This window comes from Humulus lupulus, chromosome 5 (genome assembly GCF_963169125.1).
Source record: "Humulus lupulus chromosome 5, drHumLupu1.1, whole genome shotgun sequence".
Taxonomy (NCBI): domain Eukaryota; kingdom Viridiplantae; phylum Streptophyta; class Magnoliopsida; order Rosales; family Cannabaceae; genus Humulus; species Humulus lupulus.
This window is the reverse complement of record NC_084797.1, coordinates 154,693,441-154,705,582: the sequence shown is the minus strand read 5'-3', so window position 1 is coordinate 154,705,582 and position 12,142 is coordinate 154,693,441. Positions and strand designations below refer to the sequence as shown.

The 12,142-nt window shown below is 34.5% G+C and overlaps 1 protein-coding gene across 1 annotated transcript; it reads left to right on the top strand.

Moving 5' to 3' along the window:
- The first annotated feature begins 564 nt into the window (after positions 1–564).
- On the top strand, positions 565–3,916 carry LOC133780674 (lysine-specific demethylase JMJ28-like). Its single transcript, XM_062220261.1, has 5 exons — positions 565–601; positions 1,865–2,114; positions 2,604–2,916; positions 2,994–3,066; positions 3,141–3,916. Exons 3-5 carry the CDS (start codon positions 2,815–2,817, stop codon positions 3,254–3,256), a joined length of 291 nt encoding a protein of 96 aa, XP_062076245.1. The 5' UTR covers positions 565–601; positions 1,865–2,114; positions 2,604–2,814; the 3' UTR covers positions 3,257–3,916.
- The last annotated feature ends 8,226 nt before the right edge of the window (positions 3,917–12,142 follow it).

The window sequence follows — 12,142 nt, the reverse complement described above, 5'->3', positions numbered from 1 at the left end:
TCTTTCTCTATCTCTCTGGGATCGACTTCTCCGTTCATTCGCCTATAACTATTGGGATCAACTTCTGTGTTCATTCGCACTCTTCGCCAAAAGTTAATCATTGTTTGACTCCTCCATTCATCTTCGCCTACGGTGTCTCTGAAGTCAGTCCATTGCTCTAAGTACAACTTTGTCTTCGGCATTTCCAATCGTTCGGATTTTTCTTCGACGTTTCCAATGGTCTACAGAGTATGTTCTTGATTCTAACAGTGTGTGTTTTTGGTATTGTTTCATAAAACCCTATTTTTGATGTTCCCCTTTCCCTCTTCAGCACCCCAAAGCCTTAACAACCCTCTGTTCTTCTATGCTTATAGTTTCAGTTATATATATATATAAATAAATCGTTACTTCAGTTTTCTAAAGCATCTTATTTTGTTAATAATTTGTCATGACATATGCAAGAATTATACTGGTGAATTGAGCTGGAGTAGCATGGACCTATTTTTACATAATTGTATTTGATAAAATAGATGGAATCATTTTGTGATGGTTTATGTTTTGTTTGGATAGGGCTGATACTAGGTAGCTATATGAAGCAATAGCATGATATGCTTGGTTTGATGTAAGTTATTTTGTTTTGTTTTTATGCATTAACTGTGTGAGTGTGTGATGGTGGTTTTGAATGTTAATATTTTAATATGCTTTTCTAGAGAACTCAGTTGGAAAAAATACAAAGGGAAAGGGAACAAATTCTAGCAAAAGGAAAGGGAATAGATCAATATGGTTTTTGTTAGTTTTAAACACACTTTTATTCTTGAGAAAATGTAGAAAATAATGATCAATAGAGGTGGAAGAGAGTTGAGAGACAGTGGGACATGAAATTTTCACCCTAATGACAAAAAAAATACTATTCTTTTTCTTAAATTATAAAGTTTGATACTATAATATCAAGTTAAAGTATTGTTTATAAGGTTTACCTCAGTAAGAGATAATTTTTGAAGGGCTGCTACATCTTTCTTACTAGCAAGGGCCATAGCTTTGCTCAAAAGAAAACGATTTTGGTAATAGCATGCATTCTATAGTCATAAAAATTTGTCCTTTAATATCTCTCATTTGTCTCTTTTCTTCAGCCAAGCTCTTACAACCATGGATCACTTGATATTGCAATTTCTAGAGTGGTTTCAAAAGTGACCAAACACAAAATTGTAAATTTAAATATGAAGTAAAGAATTAGATATGAAATAAAAGGGCAAAGGGGGATGTAAACTATTATATACATGGTTGTCTAGTTCATAATGTTTTCTCTTTTCCACTGATAACAGCTCCACTCCATAGCTCCTGTCTCATATCTTTGGTAAATAATAAAAATAATGGACGATTTAATTCAAATAAAACTCTGGGTACAATTGAATTCAGAGTCAAAGTATGTATTATAACATGTTATGAGATTGAAATATTTTATCTCCCTGAAACAACCAAAAGTGTTATATCTATTTCAAAGAAATGAAGAATATGGTCCTTCATGGCTTGACAAATTTTTTTCATCCTTATCTTTCCCTCTCTTGCTTCCCCAGCCTTGTCTGATCTTGTTCATAATAGGCCCCTGTACATTAGACAAATATATGACTATATATATATATGTTTTATTGAAAGGAACTCTAGTGAAGTTAAATGGTGCTAGAATGTTACAGTAACAAAGATATTCATTGCGAATATATTTTTATGTAGCCATAGCAGGCATAGCTGCATATAACAACCACAAGCTAAAAAAAAAAGCTTATGGACACACCACTGAAGCTTTTATGGCATTGGATGGTAGTTTCAACTTATGCTTTTATGGCATAAGATCATAGTATGACACTGTCATTTTTGGGTCATGTGGCAGGTAGAAATTGGTATCAAGCAGTACTTCATGGGTTCTTTCAAGGGCCAGACACATAAGAATACATGGAATGAGACTCTGAAATTAAGGGGCTGGCTTTCTTCCCAATTGTTTCAACAACAGTTTCCATCCCATTATGCTGAAATAATCCATACTCTGCCACTTCAAGAATACATGAATCTCATATGGTTACATCGAGCAACTTGTACAGGCAGATTCTATCTTAAAACTGTGTTATGATTCCTATGACATGGTATGTCCATTTCTTTTCTCTTGTCGTGGTTCAAATGACTAATCTCTTGAAGTCTTGATTTATAAATAAAGCTTCTTATTTATTTCAGTCAAGGGAATTTTAGTATTGGTTGAAGATAAGTAACAATTAGGTGTGTGCATGTTTTTTATTAGATAGTTTTAGTTCAAAGTACGCACAGTGATACCTCTGTTTCAAGCCAATTTGCAATATCATGTTAATCTATGCCTTTGACCAGCGCTTTAGTAGATCTTGTCTTGTATTAGAGGACAACCTAGAGTTTTTAAAACTCGTATATTGTTAATGAAGAACATAATCCATACATTTTCTGTGAAGCTTTGAATTTTTTCTAACCTTTTACTCGTTCATTCTAATCAACATTTGTTATTTCTTATCCTTTTTATATCAGATACCCTGTACCATTATGAGGTTTTAGGAATATGAGTGATTGGTGTTGTATCTTTGGTTTGTTTTACCCCAGTTTTACCCCAGGTTTTAGGAAAATTGCTAGGGTATCGTGTTCCTCTGCTGCCACTCACGAATCATGGGATAGAAAATTGCTCGGGATGTTGAATCTGATTATGATTCTGAAACTTTGCTACCTTCTTGTGAGAGTATACATGGCTCAGAAACATCAGAAGACAGGAAAAGTTTCAAGGGTAACAATTAAAGCTCCAATCATGATGGGAAGAAATCACTAACAATGTCTGACGGTGCCCAGTGGGATGTTTTTCGCAAACAAGATGTTCCCAAGCTTATAGATTATCTCAAAAGGCATTCTAATGAGTTTTCTTGCCACAAGCGGGTAAGTGTAAAAGCTAAAATGTTGCCGTCTTTTCCTGTCAAATAATTTCTCTTAAACTTTTAACTTGCCTGCCTTAGGTTGATCATCCAATTCTCGATCAGAGTTTCTTTCTTGACACCACTCACAAAATGAGGCTTAAGGAGGAGTTTGGTAAGTAGTTTGTGAGTTTCATCATTTGTGGTAATCTGAAATAACTGAATCTAACCCATCTCTATTTTTACCAGAGATTGAACCTTGGACTTTCATGCAACACGTAGGAGAAGCTGTTATCATTCCTGCTGGATGTCCCTACCAGATTAAGAACCCTAAGGTCATTTTTGCAACAGTATTGACAGTCTAAATTAAGAAAGATATGTGAAACATTACTTTTATTCTCCATGAGTAAAAGTTATATCTTAAAAGTTCCCTCCTGCTGCTTATAACTGACTAATATTTCCCCATTAAATGAGAGAATATGATTTAGGTTTTCTATTTTATATATTAAATAATCTATTGATAACTATGAACTAACTCTTTTTTGTCTTCTATGCCCCAAAGATCTCTTTCTTTTTGGCCATGTCTTTTTTTTTTTTTCTTTTCTTAAGTTTTATTTCTAATTTTGTTTTTTTGTCCCAAATTAGGGGTTAGGGCAGCATTGTCTTTGATGATTTATTGTTCATATATTATATGCATTTATAACTTATAATGGAAATGTCCACTATATCAATATGATAAGGCATGTCCTTATAATAGAAAATTATGCTGAATGCTGAAAGTTAAATATAAGAAAGTGTTTGTTGAAGTCTTGGCTGTTTATAGTACGGATACTGCTGAGTTAAACTACCCCTTTTATACATTCTTTCAACTTTTTTTTACCCCTATTTTACAATTCACACAGTATGATCCTATTTATAGTTTATGTATATATTTAATTCAATCTTGGAATGGATGCCCTTTTGATGTGCCACAGTTACAGTTTCTTCAATTTTTCTATTTCTTAAGGTCCCTTTTTCACTTTTGTTTTTGCTCCTTAATTATGACCATAGGTTAGTTTTATTAGTTTATAGTTATAACTTGAGTGGCGGAATTTAAAAAAATTGCTTTAAGTTTAATTATTTATTTTAAGATGTGATTTCTATGACTTAGAAAATAATTATAATTATTATGGTTAGTATTTATAAGTGTAAAATATGGTGAATGAATTGTATTTTTATTCAATAGAATAGTATGTATTTATATACAAAATTAGAGAGACTAAATAGGAAACTAACTAAATACAATTAACTCTAATTTCTACAACTAATATACAACTAATACAGCTAATATATTCTAACACTCCCCCTCAAGCTGGAGCATAAATGTTAATCATGCCCAGCTTGTTACAAAGATAATCAACCTGCACCCCATTCAATGCCTTTGTAAAAATATCTCCTAATTGTTCTCCAGTCTTCAAATATCCTGTGGAGATCAGGCCTTGTTGAATTTTCTCACGAACAAAATGACAATCAATCTAAATGTGTTTAGTTCGCTCGTGGAACACAGGATTTGAGGCAATATGAAGAGCATCTTGATTATCACACCACAATTTTGCTGGAACTGAAGTCTTAAACCCGAATTCAGTCAAAAGCTGATAAATCCATACTATCTCACACACAGATTGTGCCATAGCTCTATATTCTGATTCTGCACTGGACCTAGACACAACATTTTGCTTCTTACTCTTCCAAGAGATTAGATTGCTCCCAACAAAGACACAGTAACCTGAAGTGGATCGTCTATCTACCTTGGAGCCTGCCCAATCTGCATAAGAGAAACACTCAATCTGGGTGTGTCCATGATCCTTGTAAACAATACCTCGTCCTGGTGCTCCTTTCAAGTAACACAAAATTTGCTCTAATGCTGCCCAATGATGAATTGTTGGAGAAGACATAAACTGACTGACAACACTAACGGAGAATGCAATATCTGGACAAGTCACAGTTAGATAATTCAACTTTCCAACCAATCTGCGATATTTCTCAGGATCATCAAATGGTTCCCCATCACGTGTAAGATGCACAGCTGGATTCATTGGAGTACTACAAGGTTTTTCTCCCAATTTTCCTGTCTCAATTAACAAATCAAGTACATACTTTCTTTGAGACAGAAAAATACCTTGTTTACTCCGAGTAACTTCAACTCCCAAGAAATACTTGAGCACCTCTAAATCCTTCGTGTGAAACCGGGTATGAATGAAAGATTTAAGGGATGAGATGCCTCCAGTATCATTTCCAGTAATAACGATGTCATCCACATACACAACTAACAAAATGATACCAGCAGTTGATCTTTTATAGAACACAGAATGATCTGACTTACTTTTCAACAAACCAAATTTCTCAACAGCCTGACTAAATTTACCAAACCAAGCACGAGGACATTGTTTCAACCCATATAAAGATTTGCAAAGATGAAAAATTCTCCCTAACTCCCCCTGAGCAACAAACCCAGGAGGTTGCTCCATATACACTTCTTCCTCAAGATCCCCATGAAGAAAAGCATTTTTAATATCAAGCTGATGCAAAGGCCAATGATGAGTAGCTACCATGGAAATGAACAATCGAACAGATGTGAGTTTAGCAACAGGAGAAAAAGTATCACAATAGTCCACTCCATAGGTTTGAGCATAGCCCTTGGCAACAAGACAGGCTTTTAAGCGAGCAATTGTTCCATCTGGATTGACTTTAAATGTAAACACCCATTTGCACCCTATGGCCCGTTTGCCTGAAGGTAACTTAACCAAGTCCCAAGTACCATTCGCAACTAAAGCATTCATCTCTTCTATCATTGCAGCAAGCCAACCAGGATGAGACATGGCTTCACGAACAGTTTTAGGAATAGTGATAGAATCAATAGAAGCAATAAAAGAGCAAGAAGAAGATGACAGATGATTATAAGAAACAAAAGAAGAAATAGGATATGTACATTGACGTTTACCTTTACGTAGTGCAATGGGAAGATCATCGTTGAGTTCTGAATCTGATGACGAAGATGCAGGTGCAGGACATGAAACATGAGGTGGAGGAGGTGGACGCTTGGAGTACACTATAATAGGAGGCTTAGGAGGTGGTGGAGGTGGTGGAGATGTAGGCATTGCGGGAGCTATGACCGAGGCAGGTGAAGGAACAAGTGACTCGTCAGAACATGTATCAGGCGCAGAGGATGTGACAGAATATACAAACAAATCATCATCCTCCCCCTGACGAGTAGGAGTAGGTGAAGATGAAAAATAAGGTGTATTTTCCACAAAAGTAACATCAATGACACAAGATATTTGTTAAGATCAGGACAATACACCTATACCCTTTCTGAAGACGAGAATAACCAAGAAATACACACTTTAATGACTTATGATCTAATTTGGTGACATGTGGATGGACATCTCGAGCAAAAAAAACACTGCCAAATACCCGAGGAGCAACTAGAAACAATGACTTACCAGGAAAAAGAATTTTAAATGGGATCTCACCATTAAGTACTGAGGATGGCATGCGATTAATAAGAAAGCAAGATGTGGAAACTGCATCAGCCCAAAAAGGTTTAGGAACTTTCATTTGAAACAAGAGGGCATGTGCAGTTTAAAGAAGATGTCTGTTTTTACGTTCTGCTACACCATTTTGGGGTGCAGTATCAACGGAAGAAGTTTCATGAAGCATGCCATTAGAGATCATATAAGATTGAAATTGAGCAGTTGTGTATTCCTTGGCATTATCACTTCGCAAAGTACGAACATGCACATTAAATTGATTTTGAATCTCAGCACAAAAAGCACAAAATATAGAAAACAACTCAGAACGATTTTTCATTAAATATAACCAAGTTACATGAGAATAATCATCCACAAAAGTAACAAAATACCTGATTCCAGGTTTAGACAAAATAGGAGAAGGACCCTAAACATCAGAATGAACTAACTCAAAAGGAACACTAGCACGTTTATTAACTCTAGGACTCAAACTAACATGATGATATTTGGCAAACTGACATGACTCACAATCTAATCAAGACACCTTATTATATTGGGGGCAAAGCTGCTTGAGCAAAGGAAGGGATGGATGGCCCAAACGACAATGAGCCTCAAAAGCGGAAGCGACACTCGGAAAAGCAATAGGAGTTGAGGACAGTGGATCAAGATCATACAGGCTGCCAGATTCATGTCCTTTACCAATAATCTTCTTCGTCATCGATCGGGAAAGAAAGAGATGCAACAATTCAAATTACGAGTGAGTTGAATAACAGAAAGCAAATTAAAGGATAAATTAGGTAAATGTAAGACTGGTGACAAAGTAAGCAAAGGTGTAGGAGTAACAGTGCCAGATCCAAGAACAGAAGATGGTGATCCATCAGCTAAGGTAACAGAAGAAGTGGGACTATAAGACTGAAGAGTGGAAAAGAGACTGGAATTACCTGTCATGTGATCTGTGACACCAGAATCAATGACCCATTTCGAGGATGTGGAAAGAAGGCATGCATTAGATTTACCTGAATCAACAATTGCAGTGACAGAAGGAGATGAAGACTGGAGTGATTCTTGGTACCTTGAGAACTTGGCAAATTCATCCGCAGAAATAATGACCGATTTTTCAGGTGCATCACTAGTGCTTGCAACATTAGCATAGTGTTTTTGCTGATTTTTAAACTGTAGCTTCTTACACTCGAACTTGGTATGGCATGGTTTCTTACAATAGTTGCACATAATGCTCCCGGATTCCGGTGTTCGATTGTCAGGCCTTTTGGAATTGCCTCCTCTGGAACCACTTGGAGTAGAGTTTCTCCATGGTGCATGATTATTATGACCAACCAAAGCACTATTAAGAGAAACAGATGGAGTAGTTTCTGTACGAAGAACACGGCCAAAGACATCTTGTAAAGAGAAGACATAGAGCCCAGAAAGAACCTGTGACTTTGCAGAGTCAAAGTCAGATGAGAGTCCTGCTAGAAAGCTCATGATAGCCATCTGCTCTCGCTGGCACTGTTGAACCTTCACATCAGGACTAAATGGCAACAACACATTAAGCTCTTCGTATGTCCTCTTAAATGTCATAAAGTAGTTCATAAGAGAATGATCTTGTTTCTCTGCGCGATAAAAGGCTTTGCAAACATCATACATACGCGATAGATTGCCTTTTCCAGAATACAAAAACTCCAAGTAATCCATTAGTTCTTTAACCAATTCACAATGATTAATTAACCTAATTACCTCATTATCAATAGAATTTTGAATTTGAAGAAACAAGCGAGCATCCTCACTTAGCCACACTTTTTGTGAATCATCTTTTTCTTTGGGAGGATCATCAGTCAAGTGATCATCTTTGTCAATACTCCTTAGATAAAGTCGAATCGTCTTACTCCATTCCAAATAATTCGAACCAATCAATTTATGGTCCGTGATTTTAGACATCATGGGAACCACATCAGAAATAACTAGTGGTTTTGGATCTGATTTCATCTCTGCCATAACCACAAAAAACAAATATCGAAAGAGACAAAACAGAATCGAACAACGAAGAACAAGTAAAGAACATCCAGAAACGAAGAAGTGCGAAATACCAAACTACAACCTGAGACAGATGCAAGTAGGCTCAAGAGAAGACGAGAAACGAATCGGAGATAATTCGCCGTTGAAATCCCCATCACACGCGCCTCCATGCACCGACGCGTGGGGTAGGTGGCAGAAGGAACAAGCGGCGCGTGAGCCACACGGGTGAGGGATTCGGCGACCGAACTTTGGGTTTTGGCAGATCGACGACTGGGCAATCTTTCTGAGTGGGCGGTGAGAACAAATGATCACTCTAAAGATGGTTTCCGAAAAAGAACCCTAATTGAAAAACCCAAATTTGTGATGAACCCTAATTGAAAAACCCTAATTTGTAATGAACCCTAATTTCGAATTTCGAATTCCCAATCCCAAAATCAGCTTTGATACCATGTAAAATATAGTGAATGAATTGTATTTTTATTCAATAGAATATATGTATTTATATACAAAATTAGAGAGACTAAATAGGAAACTAACTAAATACAATTAACTCTAATTTCTACAACTAATATACATCTAATACAGCTAATATATTCTAACAATAAGATTTTATCATATGATCAAACTAGTGTATAGTTTTAAGCTTATATACAAAAATATGTCCACGTGCTATTTGGTGGTTTAAGAATTATACATGCGGCATTAAAATAAGTCACAAAAGTTGAATTTTATTAGTCATTTAGTAGGTGAAATTTTTCATGAATTAATTAAATAGGTAAAAAAATTTAATTAAAGAATCAAGTTTTACTTGGTAGGTGTGTGGAGCATATTTAGGCTAGGATTGGACTAAGTTTTGAATTTACAAGATAGGTGTCACACTAAGCTTGAACTAAGTGACCATGTTGGTGATAGTGGAAATTATTTGAAGAGTTTGAATTTAAAATAGTACATGTGTAAGCATGGGCATGGGAGACTAAGTAGAGAAACTAGTGGGGACTTTGATTACATATTGTTAAAGGTGAGTATGTGTGGCATTTAGAGACTTTTTGTAGCACTTTGAATGAGTAAAACAAGGGCTGACCAAAACAACCTAGGGGAGGGAAAGCTTGAATTTTGAAAACTTGTTGTATAAGTATGGAGAAAAATAAGGAAAAAGTTTGGGGTTGGGAGCCTATAAATAGAGTCTTTCACCACTTAATTTTTCACACTCAAAAAAGTTTTCAAGCCTCTCAAATTTTCGAGAAACACATCCCCCACAATTCTCATATTTTTGCCCCATAAACACACCATAACCGAAATCATTATAGTATTTATAGTGCTGGGGAATTTATTTCTTCTTCTATTTTCTTATTAAGCCTCAAAATATTATAGCTATTATAAACCCTATACAGCTGAAACACTAAATCCTACCAAACCTCTATATAGTATAAATACCCATGTATCAAACTCTTCGTATTGTTGTTGGAGATAGGCACTATTGTGAAGGATCAAGATTTTGAAGTATTAATCTTTTAGTTCTAGGGTAAAGGTACAACTTGTACGAGGTTTAAAGATTTTGGAAGTTTTGTTTTTATCATAAGTCTCTAATCTTAAATCTTTTATGTTATGTATAAAGGTTTTTGGAGAGATCTATTAGCACAACCAATCTCTTTTTCTTCTCTTATTCCACACTCAAGATAAGGAAAATTAGATGGTTTAGTTATGACATTTAAGTGATTTGTATGACCCTAACATTTCAGGTACAAGGAGATAAGTGTGGCTGGACCTTGTGTTCATAATTGTATGATGGACCTAAGTGATGTCCGGTAGGGTCGGTTGCCAAAAACTTGTATGACAGACCTAAGTGATGTCCGAGGTTTGAATGCCAACCTTTATAAGAACTTATTCTTTCTCTTGCCTAATTTGTTATTATGACCAATAGAATATGTTTATGACTTAGAGTTTGATTATTACCTATGTATGAGCAATAAAATATGTTTATGACTTAGAGTTTTATTATCACCTATGTATGACCAATAGAATATGTTTATGACTTAGAGTTTGTTTATGACCTAGAATGTAATATGATCTTATATGATTAGTGTAAATCAGTGTTGTTATGAAATTTTGTATGAACTTATGATATGTATGTTATGACCATGTGATTATATGATTGCTTGTATGTATTATCCTTACTGGGCTTAGAAGCTCATTCCTTATGATATTATTGTGCAGATAATTGAGGTTAGAATGGCCAATGGCGAGTGAGACATAAATAACTTAGTGATGTATTCATGAGGACCATATAGCCGTTGGAGTGATTAAGGGCCTATGGTTTTATTATGAAAGCATTTTCTTTTAAGTTTTTTTATTTCTTTAAATTTGAATGTTGCTTAGTTAATTTTGTTAAAGGCCTTATTTATTTTGTAAAAACATGGGACCCCTTTGCTTTATGGTATTTTCTAAAATAAAAGAGTAACATTTATGTTTACGATTCAACGCTGTGTTCTCGATAATATTATGAGAAATTAGGGCATTACACTTTATCAGAGTAAATATAAAATGTGACAATCTATTAAGTAAGAATAATTGAAATTTAACTTTTACTTGATATAAATTTAATAAATGGGGCATTTAGTTTAGTAAAATTATAGTAATACAAGTATTTTTATATAATCAATTTATTAAGTATCTTATTATTATTATTAAAAAATAAAAAAGGTGACATTAACATTATTCTATTTATCAAATGTGATATAAATTCTTCAACTTGTTAAGACTAAATGAATTTTTAGTATAAAGCTCGATAAGTGATAGTAGAACTCAACTATATATGATTGGGATGTTTTTACAACATGAAATTTTGTGTAGAGATCAACTGACGTAAGTAGAGCTAAAACAAACATGGTCGAGATTTCCAAAGAGTAAATGAACTTTAATTTTGGAGCTCGACTGGTGTGAGTAAAGCTCAATCATATTGAGTTGAGATTTCCAAATACTAAATGAACTTCTAGTTTAGAGCTCAACTGGCGTGAGTAGAGCTAGGCAATATACGATTGAGATTTCTAAAGAAACTCAACTGATCTTAGTAGAGCTCAATTATACCTAGTTGAGCTTTAATTGTTGTTGTCGAGATCAAGTTGAGCTCAACTCAATTGGTGTGAGTAAATCATCAATTGATGTAGATATTTGTTCTATTTTATATTAAATCGTAAACAAATAACAACATATAAATTAACTGAAACTAGATTGTATTAAAATTTATCCTAATTAAATTAAAATATATAAATAAATAAAGATTTCAATCTTGACAAAAAAATATCAATTGCCATCTTCTTTGTGTAGATTGGTATTGTCTCATCAGAGAGGCAATCAAAATTAAGACTAGCCATATAAAACTCAATGAACTTAATTATGCACACTACAAAATCTCCTCTATTATAAGAAAAGTTTAAATAAAAAAAATATTTAAATTTACAATAATATGAATAAATTTAGATAAATATAGACTTACCTTACATTTTGTGGAACACTAAGTAAACGTGTATATGTCCATGGCTTGTGAAGGTGGTGTATTATGTCCTCAAATTGTAAAGAGACATGAGACATAACCAGAATCATCATTTGGAATGGCAACATAAAAACATCTATTTCTTTTGTTGAGGTTGCTCCAAAATTTCAGTCATATATAGTCAACTCTAACCTATGCAAGTCTTCTTTAAATCGTAACCCAATGACTTTCTTTATGTT